Source organism: Helianthus annuus, chromosome 15 (assembly GCF_002127325.2).
Source record: "Helianthus annuus cultivar XRQ/B chromosome 15, HanXRQr2.0-SUNRISE, whole genome shotgun sequence".
In the NCBI taxonomy this organism is placed as follows: domain Eukaryota; kingdom Viridiplantae; phylum Streptophyta; class Magnoliopsida; order Asterales; family Asteraceae; genus Helianthus; species Helianthus annuus.
The window spans coordinates 140,989,450-141,004,622 of NC_035447.2; the positions used below are offsets into that span (position 1 = coordinate 140,989,450).

At 35.9% G+C, this 15,173-nt stretch overlaps 1 protein-coding gene across 1 annotated transcript; it reads right to left on the reverse strand.

Annotated features, from left to right (window-relative positions):
• Window positions 1–8,898: 8,898 nt before the first annotated feature.
• LOC110912622 lies at window positions 8,899–13,945 on the reverse strand. Its single transcript, XM_022157390.2, has 5 exons — window positions 13,593–13,945; window positions 13,421–13,494; window positions 11,022–11,157; window positions 9,993–10,268; window positions 8,899–9,589 (listed from the first exon to the last, which is right to left on the reverse strand). The coding sequence occupies exons 1-5, from the start codon at window positions 13,707–13,709 to the stop codon at window positions 9,341–9,343; spliced, it is 852 nt and encodes a 283-aa protein (XP_022013082.1). The 5' UTR covers window positions 13,710–13,945; the 3' UTR covers window positions 8,899–9,340.
• Between the last annotated feature and the right edge of the window lie 1,228 nt (window positions 13,946–15,173).

The window sequence follows — 15,173 nt, forward strand, 5'->3', positions numbered from 1 at the left end:
CAGGCTTGCTCGTGCACCAACCCCTATCTTCTTTGGGGGATGGGTGTACCGCCTCTTCAAGCACTTCACGCACATTCCTAGGTCCTTTGAAAGGAGCCCATGGTCGGGACGAGTTGATATACACATTTGCCGCGCCATGAACCTAATTTATGAGGCGGAAGACGGGTCGGTAAACTTTCAAAGGATGCAAGGCTATGCATGGAACCCACAGGAGGCCCTAGTCCTTCACGCTCCACCTCCCCACTACCAGTATCAACCCCATGGTGATCCGGGGCAATCCTCCTCCCAAGGAGGCGGTTTTCCTAACCTTCAAAGTTTACATGATCTTTTGCTGGAAAACCTCATGTGCACCAGGAACACCTACAACCTTGCCAACAATACATATCACCGGGTCGGGGCTATTGAGCGAAGCATCACCGATATACAAGACGACATCGGGAACATCCGGGAGTATATGGCGGGTCATGGGGACGGAGGTGATGACAGCGAGGAGGATATGGGCTAGGAGGTTGGAGGAGGAGCAGGAGCGGGTTGATGGCGAGCCCACAGGTTAAGGTCCCTTTTTATCTATCAAAACAATTTCCGGCCTGCGTGCCGAGTGTTAGACAATTTACTTTCCGTAACTCCTTTTTACTTTCTGCTTTCTTTTACTTTATGGTTTGGATGATTAACTATGGTAATTTAGGATGTTTGGTATTGCTTGGTATGGTATTTAGTGGTAAAATAGGTACAATTGAGGCTTAGAGTGCTAATCATTAGCACTAATAAAGCCAGGACAGGAAAACCGGAAGAAGAAACCTGTTTTTCAGCCTTGCAGACTGTCCACACGGGGTCGTGTCCAGCCGACACGCCCCCGTGCCCATCGCCCAGACCTACTGTTTGGCAAACTTCTGCAGATTTTTGGTCAGACACGGGGTCGTGCCCAGCGAACACGCCCCCGTGTTCAACTTCTGTAAGTTCTCGTTACTGGCGCTTGAACACGGGGCCATGTCCAGACTGCCAGTAACATAAAAATTTTGCTTTTAACACCATTTTGCACATTCAGTCAATCTAAAAATTTATTTTTGGGACACATTGAGGACAATGTGTAATTTAAGTGTGGGGGGGATGCTAAAACCTTGAATTTTGCAAGTCCTAATAACAAGCCTTACACAAAACTCTATTGGAACCGCTAATCACCCCAAAATTTTTTCAAAAATTTTTTTTTTTTACTTATCTAAGTTTAAGTTAGGAATTCTAAGACTAACAAGGTTATATTTTTATAAGTTTACAACGGATAGCGTCGTGATAAAAAGAACCAACATAAGAAAATTATGAAACGGCATTACAAGCTTAGTTAAAATTCGATTATATATACTTGATCACATAAAAACCCATTCCCACAAAAGTGAGTTTTGAGCCTTTATTGAGCATACAAATATACATCTTTACGCTAAATGCTCATTTTTCGTTTCTTGTGTGAATAGCCGCTTGGTTCTTACGACTCTAGAACTTGCCACGACAATGCATTCCCGGTCCTTACCAACCTAAACCCAAGTAAGTAAATGATGGAGGCATTAGGACTAACCCGTTTTCTTTCAACACCATTATTTTTATTTTTCTTTTCACCTACCCGAAAAAAATTCCCCCTAGTTAGCCCCTTTAAGCCTAAACCTTTTCATTTCTTAACCCAAAACCCTTTTTACCCACCAAAAAACCCTTTTTATTTTTACCTTTTATTTTAGTAACGAGCTAGGTCTTCGTGTGACAAAATATATATATATATATATATATATATATATATATAGAGTAAGGTTAACATACAAAAAGCCTTATCATACATCACGTAGGAGACAATGGTAACCGTTGGATCAGGGGTATAATCACGCATGGGACCACATAATCACACATGGGACCACATAATCACGCATGGGACCACATAATCACGCATGGGACCACATAATCACGCATGGGACTATAATCACGCACGTTCTATGATAATAACGCACGTTATATTTTTTGTCATGTATGTTAATGTAGGTTAAGCCCTGATGTACATTATACTTTCTCTATATATATATATATATATATATATATATATATATATATATATATATATATATATATATATATATATATATATTACAATGAAGTTAGAAATAAACAAACAAAGCTCCTCAAACAAAAGCTTGTTTGAATAAATACTTCATTAAATAAAAAGTCACAAAAACAAAATGTTTTACAAAAACCTATGCTTTTTATGACTTTCGCATTTTCTACTAACCACTAACCCAACCACCCCACCTTTAGCCCAGGCCTAATCCTTCACCCAAAAAGTCCTCTTGATATTTACAAAGGTATAAAGTTAAAAAGGAGGAGGATTGATTGCTTGGCAAGCTTATGGTAGGAATAAGTTCCATGCCGCTCTCGAGTGATTCACTAAAAATACACCTTCAGCCGAGTGTGAGTGATTTCTCCCGTGTGGTATGTGAACTTGTATATAAATGGAATTTTAGAAAGGTATGTTATGCCATAATAAATAATTTACCTTATGAAAAGTTTTTAATAAATCATGACAAATAGGATTGTAAATAAGTAAAAATAAAACCTAAACAATCTTGGAAAATCCCGACACTCTATGACGAGCCCAAAACCTTCTCTTCTACCCATTCTATTTGGGAGTGTAAGCCACATATTAAAGAGTTTTGCTTGAGGACAAGCAAAAATTCAAGTGTGGGGATATTTGATGTGTGTAAAATGCAACATATAAATTACATCAAATGGGGCATAAAACTAACCCTTTTTAAGTACTAATGTTGGAAAACGTGTGTTTTTGTCTTCCTTTTATATTTTCAGGATTAAATGACCTCAAATTAAAAAAAGAAGCAAAAGACAGCTAAATCTAACATAAATACAAGAAAAGGAACATAAGTGGACTGCCCGACCCCGCGACAGCATCCTCCCAAGCAAAACAAGGAAGACAGAAGGCTGAACACGCCCCGTGCTCAGCGAGCACGGGGCCGTGCCCAAGAAGCATCAGAAAAGACAAACCTGTAGAAGCTTCTATTGCTCACCACGGGGCCGTGCCCAGTGAACACGGGGGCGTGCCCAAGGTACTGCAGGCGCATTAATTGTAATTGCGAATTACAATTAATGAGGAGAGATAGTGTCAGACAGGCACGGGGCCGTGCCCAGTGGACACAGGGTCGTGCCCAGGCCTCTGTTCAGCCTATAAATAGGAGTGCTTGGATTCATTGCAACTCATCCCTTGGCACACCACCTCTCTCACACTTCATCCACCACCCACCACCATCACAACACCATCATCCACCACCATCATCCATTATCCATCATAGAGTGTGTGAGTCGTCTCGGGATCCAAGATTGATCGTAAGAGTTCTTGACAATCAAGACCATGTTTGCCTAAGTCTCTTACATCACTTGGTGAAGACAAGTGTTTAGTATAATACTTTTTATTTTTAATCTTTTGCACTTCTTAATTGGTTTTGTATTAATGACTTTAATAACTAGTTGCTTATGTTGAAGGTGATTCTTCCTTATCGTTTGTCCGTGGTGTCTTGGCATTATTTTACTGTCTATATAAAATAAAAGATTTTCACCATTCATATCTCCATGGTCTATATGGAGGTATGTTGGATACCTGGTCAGGGGTTAAAGTAACGGTTTGGTAAGGGTCTTGACCTTGTTCAGCGTTTAGAGGTCCTGCAAGGGACCTGGGTCAAATTTAGTAGGACCTCCTTCAATACCCAAAGGTATTGGATGGCGGGGGTCTAAACTCTTTGATCCCCTCATAAGTTAACTACTATTAATACTATAACCCGGCTATTTAAGACTGTATCCCTGCTGACTCAGACTACTTAGTCGAGGGTAACGTCACCTCCAAAAGAGGGGCCTACCATAATTTGCATTAATAACTTAATTAATTATCTTTCAATAATCCAACCCTTTAGGATTGTATCCTTGCTGACTCAAACTACTGGGTTGAGGGTAGCGTCGCCTTCAAAAGAGGGGCCTACTACAATAACTAAGATAATCTCTTAAACAAGTGCAAAAGTGCGAAAATAATCAAAGGTTATACTAACACACGAGTCGGATCCAAGTGATTCATCTTGTCTATCTGTTTTTATTTTTATTTTATTTTTCAGCATTTAGTTAGTTTTATTTTCTTAGTTTAAAAAAATCTTTTTCTAACATTTTGATTTGATTAGACGTTGAGGATAGACCGGTATTAAAAGCTCTTGTGTCCTTGGACGACCTCGGTATCTTACCAACACTATACTACGTCCACGATGGGTGCACTTGCCCATATATGCGTTTAGTGTTAGTAAATATCGTGTTTTATAAATTTAAAACTTGACTAAAAAGTGTAAAAAGGGCTTAAAATATATATCTAAAATATATACACACCAACGCTCATCACCCCCCTGAATCCCAAAATTGTTTAATTTTGTTTGTTTGATCCACATAACTTGTTTAATCTTGTTATTTAACTATCAAAACTAACTTTTAAGTTGGTTTTGATCATAGGTGAATGTCAAGAGTGCCCGGATGAAGATCAAGTGGCGAGCAAGAACCGAACACACGCTAAATGAAGCTTCCGCGTCAAATCTGGAGTTGTTTGCTAAAAGTGAATTATGTAAACATTTATAAACATGTACTTTTTGAAATGTTGTAAACTATGGGAATGTTAGCATATCAAGTTTATATTTTTGTAAAGTCACATTTTAGCATATAAAATGTGTATCTTATTAATAAAATCCTGATTTAAAAGACGGGCGTTACAGTAAGCGAATAAACTTGATTTCGCCAGACCAAACCCTCCAAAACTTATTTCTAAGTTATGTAAAGGTTATTTAAGGTATGTTAAGCCTATTTCACTATTCCGGAGTGTTCGTTGCATTAAACTGGTTATATTTACGCATCAGTGCGCGTGTAACCTTGCAGAAAGCGATTTAAAGCTTGAAATCAAACATGAATTGATATGTGCAAACGATACACATATTTTTACAAATCCCAAGTATGAAACACAATATTTCATAAATTTGGTATTTGTTTGATGGTTGCAGAGGCACAGGTGTCACACACAGCCTCTAAAAAAATTGCTTCTTTATTAACCCCATAGATTTTTCGACAATTCGTACATTTTCTTCTCGTGTGGATTCGAAAAGGATCTAACTTTCCCTTTGCTCACAACTCTAGCCACATTTATCATTAACGTCAACATGAGGTGATTTATTCATAAATTCATGAAAATCATTAACATCTGCAACAAGGTCTTTACCCTTTTCATCTATATAACCAATCATACCTTTAAATCAACTCAATTTCATTGTCTTCACGCCACAACCTTTGAAAAAACTGCTTCTTTTCACCACCATTATTCGCATAAGTTGATGTCATCTCCGTCGTATTCTTTTTAACCCTTTTCAAATCACTATTTTCAGTTTCAGCCTCCGGCATCGGTCGTTTTCCGATGGGTTGGGGGGGGGGGGATAGGGTTTTTGTGTAGTGGAGAAATTAGTGGATGATTAGGGTTTCTGCTCGTAACTGAAACACAATTACAGAAATTGACGGCGGTGGAGGTTTCAGACGATAGTGGTTGCGAATATGATGGTGGTGGCGGTTATGGAGATGGTGCTAGTGGTGGTTGTCGGAGGTTGGTGAGGATACGAAAAATCATATTGCAAACTTGATAGGAGTGCCGATCATGGCGGTGGTGGTGTGTAGTGGCGGTGACGATGATGTGTGTGGGGTGGGTGGTGGTAGGTGGAGAAGAAGGAAGAAAGAGAGATGTTTTCAGATTCTGTAGAGAGAGATATGTATTTGTTTAAATATATTTTTAAAAAACTAGTAAAATTACTAATCTACCCTCATGTGCAATGCACATGTCATACTTAACGAAAAAATTTAACCAGGTTAGGGCTAAAGGACGTAGCATGTAATGGATTTTGGAAATAAAGGACTGTGACTGTAATTACTGAAGTTAAAGTGTATCCGTTGCAATCCGATACAAAACATAAAGAATGAAAAGTATAATTTACCCTAATAATAAAGCACGGAGACGCATATTGCATAGAAAAGGTAGTTTGGTCTTTTCACAACTTTTTAAAATAAAATCTAATGTTTCAATAAACAACAAGGATGCATCATGTGATATTTTGTACGCAGAATGACATAGAGTGCAAAAACAAAAAATTGAGGGTGGCAACCTACTCCAACCACTAAGCTATAGGGAGATAAATTGCACTTTACTTAAAATGTATGGATAATTTTTAAAGATAAAAATGAGATGATGTACTTTTTTTACTTTTATATAGTTTTCTTACATTTAGACGATGGAATGAGCATAAAGAATTAGATGTGAATGCTTTAAATAAGACATTAAGTTTATTCATGCTCATTTATGTAATATATATTTTTATTTCCTTAATTAACTTTTGGGTGTTGCTAAATGTACTTCCATTTTTTTTAAAATTTTACTGATTGCACTTCCCTTTTGAACTTTGTAAATAAATAAAATCAACCCTTGTATTTTCTATTTTTTTGAAAAATTGCATTAGGATATATCCCTATTTTTATAGGGAATCTACATGCCATAATTTGAATATTGAGATATACGTGCCAATACATATGAACGATTCTATGGGGGAAAAAAATTTTTGCACTGATTGAAAGGAGCTTAAAAGAGAGCTTGAAAAAACAATTTTATTCAACTTTGATTTTCATCTTCTTCCATAATATAGTTCTTTTAAAAAAATAGACAAATGAATGCTTGAATAAAATATTAGCGAAATATAAGAAAAAATGGAATGCTCGTAAAATAGAAAAAAAAAAAACGACTGTTCTTCGTCACTGTTGTTAGAGACCACTTTTTTGTATGGATTCTTTCTGTTCTTTTTTGGTCTTGTAACAAAGGAAGTATCAACCCTTAAAATTAGTATCAGCCATTAAAATTGATTCTATATCAAATGGCTCACTATTAATAAGGTCCACCAAATGAGTATTAATGTCAATTGTTAAAGATTGGGATTAGGAGACCTGAACAATTGTATGACAAGATTCTTAGGAGTTCCATATATTATGTCGACAAAGAAAAGAAATAAGGTAGCGTTTGGTATGATGGAATAGAAGGTGGAATGGAATAGATCATTCTGATGGAATGAAAAAAAACATGTTTGGTTCTCATATGGTAATGGAATGAAGCATTCCAAAGGAATGTAACTCCTTCCAAATATAATAATTTCCATTCCTTGGTATGTAGGTGTTTTTTTTCCAATCCTTAAGGAATAGTAAGAAATATGTTATTATTATTATTATTATTATTATTATTATTATTATTATTATTATTATTATTATTATTATTTTACTTTTATTTATATTTATCAATATTCTTACTAATATTAATATATATCAAAAATCTATTATTAATTTTTTATCATTAATATATTATTATTATTATTATTGAGGCAATTATATTTTTGTCGTTTTTAATACAGTTATGTTTCGCTACTTCATCTTTTTTTGTTTATCAAATTGTACAAAGTAATGATTCATTTTATTCACATGTGAGTAACCAAACATCACAATGGAATGGAATGATCCATTTCATTCCGTTGTCCATTCCATTACCTTATCCATTTCATTCTCTCATCTATTCCATTACCCCATACCAAACAGACCCTAAGATTGTTTATAGTATCAAATGATTCAGATTGTATCGACTTAATAAGGGTCAGATTTCAACAAGAAAGTGTTGCAGCAAGTAACAAAAATCATTGATGGGATCAATTATATTAAAATATTTTTAAAGGGGTGGAATTTGAAAATGTTTAAAAATAATATTTTTAGAAAGGGAGGTATGAAAAGTAAAAATGGGGGTGCATTTAGCCACACCCTTAATTTTTCTCCTTGAGCTTCACACATGTAATTACCTTTTATTTTTATTTTTATTTTTATTTTTATAACTTTTGATATATAATGTTAGGTCAGGATATGCTAGAAAGTTTATTTAGGTAGCAATGTCAGGAAGTAATCTTGACCATCTATATTCAGGAATCAGAGGCTAAGATTATTGAACAAAAAAATGAGACGCGTGAATAAATCTTTCGTTTTTAGAACGTAAATAAATCTTTCGTACGACATTATTTTTTATTGTTGAAATCTTTGGTTTCTTAAGGGGTATTCTAGCTCATCAAAGTCAATAGTTTCTCCCTCCTCCAATTCTTCCCGTTTTTAGAACGTAAATAAATCTTTCGTACGACATTATTTTTTAATAAAATTGCACAAAAAAACGAGCGTTTTTTATCTTTAAAACGAGTATACAATTGCTATATTTAAAAAAAAAAATCGGAAACCCAGATGCGTAAAACACAATGGACAAAAAGCATAAAAATGACTTTTTTTCTAAAACGCAATTGACAAAAAACACAAAGAAATGTTTTTTTTTTCTAAAACGCAATAGACTAAAACAAAAAAAAAAAAAAAAAAAAAAAAAAAACGTTTTTCAAACGCGATGGATTAGCCACACGCGTTGTTGGATCTCAATGGTGTTGCGAGTGAGAGTGGTGCGCCATGGAGTGGTGGTGGTGGTGAGATGAATGGCAACAGAGAAAAATATGTACTTGGTTTTTTTAAATTTAGGGTTTTATGAGATTAATTTCTGATTGACTAAAATACCCCTTATGTTTTTTCTTTTTTGTCACGTCATATGTCACAACCTCATTTCTTCTTATACTTTCTACCCAAATCATACTTCCTATTTAATCCTCACCCATATAATGTTATATAATATATATATAATTCAAATACGTGTCATTAGATTTTATTTTAGCTACACTTAAAAGATTATATTGACATCAAAATTTTAAATTGTACGACATGGGGATAGTCATTTCAAAATTGTATAAACTACAAACATGTCAATCAAACAAACACCAAACATAACTCAAAACTCAAGCAGTTCAATTAAACAAACACATAATTATGAACATAACCCACCTAATCAGTCAAAAGTGCACATATTGGTCCACAGTATTTTCAAAAGGTTCAGTTCCGAAAACCCTTAACCGCCCACGATAAGAGGTAAATCGATCTTGCCGAGCGGTCCACAGCCAATAAGAGATGTTATGCCTTGTCCAAGCCCACGATGTAAGAATTAACTCGGCTACCCGCTACAAGGCTTTAGTCCATACACCACCGTATACCCTAAAAGTGCAAATAACAAAGGGATACACAAACCCAAAAGTCGAATCCATATGAATGTTATTAGCAAGTACCAACTACCAACCACATGAAACAAAAGACCCCAAAATAATAACGCTGAAAACAAATGGGTTAGAACCTAAACCAATGCGATGCTGCTCTCGCCACCTGGCGGCTTGCGAACACCACCTAGATAGTCTCTAGATTCTGCTTTCCCATCAGCAAAGATGTTACTTCCACTCATTTCCCGAAGCTTTGCTGAGCTCAGCGGCTTTTCTGCTGATGCTGGGGCCTCGTCGCCTTTGAAAATATTGTTTCCTGAAAGCTCTGTGAACTTCTGGCTCGGGATCTTCTTTGCCGTCTTGATCACGTGTTCTTCAGCATTTGTCTGAGATACAATTGGGTATTTGACATTAGTCCAACTTAAAGATGGCAATTTCGACTAGTTTGTTTAATTATAGGCCGATTTGAGTTGCTTTAGATAAACGGGTAAAACAAAATTGCGCTGTTTCGAGTGTTTTATGTCTGATAAACAGCGTGTTTTAACTTTTAACCCAACCAGCCGTACTAAAAACATGTGTTTTAACTTGAACCCATTTTGATCCCTTATCCAACCCATCTAACTCATCAATGTCAGCTCAATTCAAGAGGTCCAACTCAAACATGAACTAAATGAAGCATGCAATGTGTCAATACTGTCAATGTAATATGAGCTATTTGTGCAATGTGTGCATTATAAGATAATAAATCTAAGCATGTAACATGTAAGTAGAGATGAAAGAACCGCGTACATTATTTGGAGCAGATTCACCAATGCTTATGCTTTCTCTTAATGCCAATGCACGAGCGGCCAATGGGCGGGGTTGAATTTCTGGTGGCGGTGCAAAAATGTTATGTCCACTGAGCTCCTTGTTCTTTGCATTTGAAAACTGTTTTTTCAATTTTGAATCAGACTCGCTATCTAATGTACCACTTAGCTCCCGCTGCTTAGCTTCAGAAAGTGCCTTTTTAGGAGACACTGATTCTTCTTCACCAAATGAAATGTGACTGATCCCAGCAACGGTTTGCTGATGAAAATAAAGCTCGGTCAGAGAAAACATATTGTAATATTACAGGAATACAAGTATTCAAGTGTTAAACAAATTTAGAGTTCACCCATGAATCAATTCGGTTTCGTTTTTGCCAATTCTGGCAAAAGAACTTGCGAGAATACTGTAAAATGACAAAGTGCCTCTAAATTTAAAGCTTTTGTCACTTTGCGTTGTTAAAAAAAAAAAAAAACCGCTCGTGAATCTACTCCTTTTTTTGGCAATCCATCTTTAGACTAGAATCAAGGACATTTTTTGTTACCTTTACCACTCTAGATGTGAAAAAAAAAGCTTTAAGTTTACCAGCTTTAGGTCAATATACAATTTTTCGGCGACTTTTTTCCTGAAACTAACATAAGCAAAACCAAACTAATACCAGGGTGGCCTCTAAAGTTGTTTTAGTAGTTAAGTGGTATTCACGAACAAAATTTAAAAGCCTGGTGACCTATTTATACATCATCCGATTATTATACAGCCTTTATTTCCAAAAAAAGAGGCCCACTAACATATGTTTCATTTCAAAAAGAGGACCTTTTAAGAAACATGAACCTTATGGATCTTTCAACTAAAACAGTCCATATAATATTTGAAACAAATAATATAATTTCAAAATATAAAGGTATTAAACATAAAAACTGAAATGTGATGGTTAAACTGAAAATCTTAAGGTTTCAAACATAAAAATTGAATTGTGATGGAAAAATTTGCACATTGAGGGTATAAATTAGTTACCTGATACATTCGTAATCCAGTTTTATTATTTTGGGTGGGATTAGCAGCATCTGCTTCTTCAACATTATCCTCTCCACTGGCTGCAAATATGCCACTGCCGGTAATCTCCTTTAACTTGTACCCTGAAACAGGTTTCCTGCGATCACCAAAAGGAGTCCAAAGTTGCATCAAATGAAAGAAACATATATAATAGAAAAGACTTCCACAAAACATTATTGCACATAACATTCGGTGACACTGGTTTGTCAAACAATCATTCCACGAATTACAACAAGTTTAAAATAAGTTAACAAGGGAATTTCAAATGATAAATAACATAAAGAGAGGCCTTAACACCATTATCAATCACTTTGGTATCAACTGTGTGTAATATTTTACCAGAAAGGGTATATACAATTATACAAGATATGCACCCTATGTAGTTTCATTAAATTAAAGTATAGATATCACCATCATCTCATCCTAAGAAAATGGTTTAACCTTGTTAACTCTACCTCACCCACCATTTTTTAATTATTTTAATATAAATATTTGTATTAAATACAAAGTAAATTATAATAATACCATTTCATTAACTTCTTAGCTAAAATAAACAATAATACCATTTCATTAACTTCTTAGCTAAAATAAACATTGATAATAATTAATAAATAGCATTAACACCCCAAAAGCGCAAAAGGGGTTGCATTCGTGTCCTCAGGACGTGCGGGCACGCACGAGTTCAACCAAATTCCAATTCAGAGACTCATTTTTTGCAACCCCCCACACCCATGTGGGACAAAGTATTTACCACCTTTTGAGACTTTCATTCACACACCCAAAACTTCCAACATATAAGTCCTAAACTTTTGCTACTAACTATTAGCTACATGATCTTAAATGGCATATATAATAGTTTTTTTTTTTTTTTTATTTTATATGTGGAATCTTATTTATTTTCAAAGCATAACATATTTTTTACATTTTTTTCTCCATGTGCGCTTTTCTTAAAAAAGCCCACGCTTTTTTTGCGCCTTGCGCCTAGGCTCCGGGCGAAGCCGATGCGCCTCGCCTGCGCCTTGCGTCTTTGACAACATAGGTTTGAAAGACATGTTAACTTGCCATGTCATTTTTAACACCATTGAAGTTAAGAGTACACCCCAAGGCCTATATAATGACAAAACTTCATTATTAAAAAACATCAACAATCAGAAAATTACCACTGCAGAAAAAAATTGCTAACACTGTAAATTGGCAACAATCATTTCACATTACATCTACAACTTAATGTCTTAAATGAAGTTACAGGCGAAACTAGAGTTAAGTCAACACATTCAAGTTTCAAATCAGGTACTAAATATGACAATTAGATATTCATTTCCATCTTTATTGTCAGGATCTCAAATCATAAAAGCCATAGTTGTTAAAAGCCATCGCCTCTTGCGCCTAGGCCCAATTTCCTAGCAAGGCGAGGCAATTGCGCCTCAAGTCAAGGCAATTGCGCTTTAATTCTCCATGTGATGGTTCATGCGCAGATTCCGGCCAAATTCTCTAAATTCCGGCAAGATTACAGCTAGATTTTATCTAACGAAACTACTTTTCTACACTAAGGCTATAGGGTGTGGTCATGACCCTCATGACCCTCCATGTTAGTGCCATGTAACTCATCTTTAATCCACCATCTAAAACCACTACCCTAAGGGTATGGTCATGACCCAAACCATTAGCCCCTTATTTATTATCTTTGTCTAAACAAAAAGGAAATGATTTGTTGAAAAATGGAAAGGAGGACCATGGTTGTCATGGTTTAATCCATGCAAACCATGGTGGATCAATCAAGGGGGTGGTGTAGCCTTCCATTCATGTTCCTAGGTGGCAAATCATGTCCCAACCATGATCCCCACACCCTATAGCCTAATAAACTAGCATTTTCTAACTTTTGGTACTAGATAGACGATATTAAATGTTATATAATAACTTTTGTTTATTTTATTTGAAGAACAGTATTAATTTTCTATTACAGAAAAATATTTTAACTTTTTTTTGCCGTGCCCTTTTTTTCCTAAGGCTCATGCTTTTTTTGCGCCTTGCGCCTAGGCCCCAGGCGAGGCCTATGCGCCTAGGGTGCGCCTAACACCTTTAATAACTATGATAAAAGCACGATCGAACCTCAAGCTACAAACAAAATGTCAAATTACTGATATGAGTGATATCAACCATTGATGATCTAATGATAAAAGCATACCAGATCTGCAAGAAACTCCAATCAAATTCGAACATTAGAAATATAATCATAAAAATCTCTGTTTCAAATCAATTACAAATAAATAACCTAATATTTCACAAAGAAACACGAAAACACAAATGTAAACAAATAACAACAAATAAACAATTTGAAACAAAACAGACAGATCTCAAACCTCTTGTTCAAGCTCTCAACTTCTTCATCGGTAACCTGACCTCCAAACACCACCTTACTGATCCCATCCGATGGCTGCATTCATCCAATCGAACAAATTTCAAAACAAATATTCAACAACAACTGGTTGGAAATCATAAAATTAAAACAATTTAGCCCTAATTTGTGAATACCTGATGAGAGCGAGCAGCAGAGGCGGTGGCGGGCGAATCAAAGGCGGAATTTTCCGGCCAGGTTAACAGATCTGCAGTGGAAGTGTGAGGTTTTCTGACCGGCGTGTTGGTCGCCATTCGAGATTGTTCTTCTTTCTGTTTGAATTGTGGTTCAAAAAGTGAAGGATCAGATTCCTCAATGCGACGTCGTATTATATGATGTGTGGGTGTGTTGGAACTTGAGACTTGAGAGTTACGATTACGAAGTAGTAGTGGAGAGTGAGCTGCCCCTGTTGTTTAAAACCGTTCGAGTGGATTCCAAGTTTTTTCTCTCTACAATTTTACTCTCTCTCTAAATCTATAACCCTATCTTTAGAGGGTGTTTGGGATTGCTTAACTTGTTTTAAAAAAAAAAAAAAAAAAAGAAGGTTTTTAAAAATTTGTTTGAATAAGCTTTTGTAAATAAACAAATAGAATACTGTAAGAGAAAAATGCCCGGATAGTCTCTGTGGTTTCGCCTTTTTTCACCTATAGTCCCTATCTTTCTAAAACTACTTGAATAGTCCTCAAGTTTTCGGTTTTTGTTCTCGGATAGTCCCTGGGTCTAACTTCAGTTACTTTTCTCAGTTAAGTGGGTGTTGAAATGACCAAAATACCCTTTCCTTAAAAGGCCAAACCATAGGGACTATCCGGGCACCTTCTTCATTTTTATTTATAAAATCCCCCACACCCACCCTTCTTCTCCACCTTTTGGATCTTCTCCATAGTTGTTTCATCTCCGGTGCCGACACCTTATCGGTGTTCGGTGTTCAGATGCCGTCTTTTCACCACCATCTTTTACCATTGTTCAGGCGGGACACCAACACCATCTTTTAATCAGTCCAAAACTAAAAATATTTGATCCGAAACAGATCAAATCAACTTGAAACTCTCTGAAAATCAATCGAAATCGGTTTGAAAAGCACATACGACACATCAAAATTTGTCTTAAATCAACCGAATTTGTTCGAAATTCAAACGAAACAATCTGAAACTAGATCGAAATACGAATCGACACCAGCTTCTTTCAGCAACTCAGATTCAGATCAGTTCGTTCAAATATAGTTGTTCAATAAGTATGTAAACAGTTTAAAATTGTCTTATAATTTTTGAAATCTCAAAACTTCGATCAAAAACACTGATTCACACAGAAACTTGAACAAATTTGATCCGATACAAACCGAATTAGTCCGAAACTCTTAATCAACAAACCGAAACAGTTCGAAAATCACCAAAACTCATTCAAATCAGTCCTAGACACGTTAAAAATCAATCGAAACTCATTCGATTTCACCGAAACAAAGTTCACTGATTATGTTCAAAAATTATGTAGAAACAACTTAGATTCGATTGTTTGAATGAAATAGTGATGTGTTTCAGATCTGAATTGTATATCAGATCTGAATGAAATCAGTTTGAATGAAACCGCCGCAACCCGCCACCACTCTCCAACCTCCGCCATCTCTCTCCCTCTCCTCGGTCTCTCTCTCTCTCTTCCTCTCTGTCTCTCTGGTTCCGCAGCCATCGCTCACCACCACCGGACGGTGGTGGTCCGTTTTGTCG

Coding starts and splice junctions, on each gene's coding strand:
- LOC110912622 (XM_022157390.2), bottom strand. CDS start 13,709: ATGGCGACCAACACGCCGGTCAGAAAACCTCACACTTCCACTGCAGAT. Junction 13,495..13,592: donor CTGCTGCTCGCTCTCATCAG/GTATTCACAAAT, acceptor GGATGAATGCAG/CCATCGGATGGGATCAGTAA. Junction 11,158..13,420: donor GTTGAGAGCTTGAACAAGAG/GTTTGAGATCTG, acceptor TGGTGATCGCAG/GAAACCTGTTTCAGGGTACA.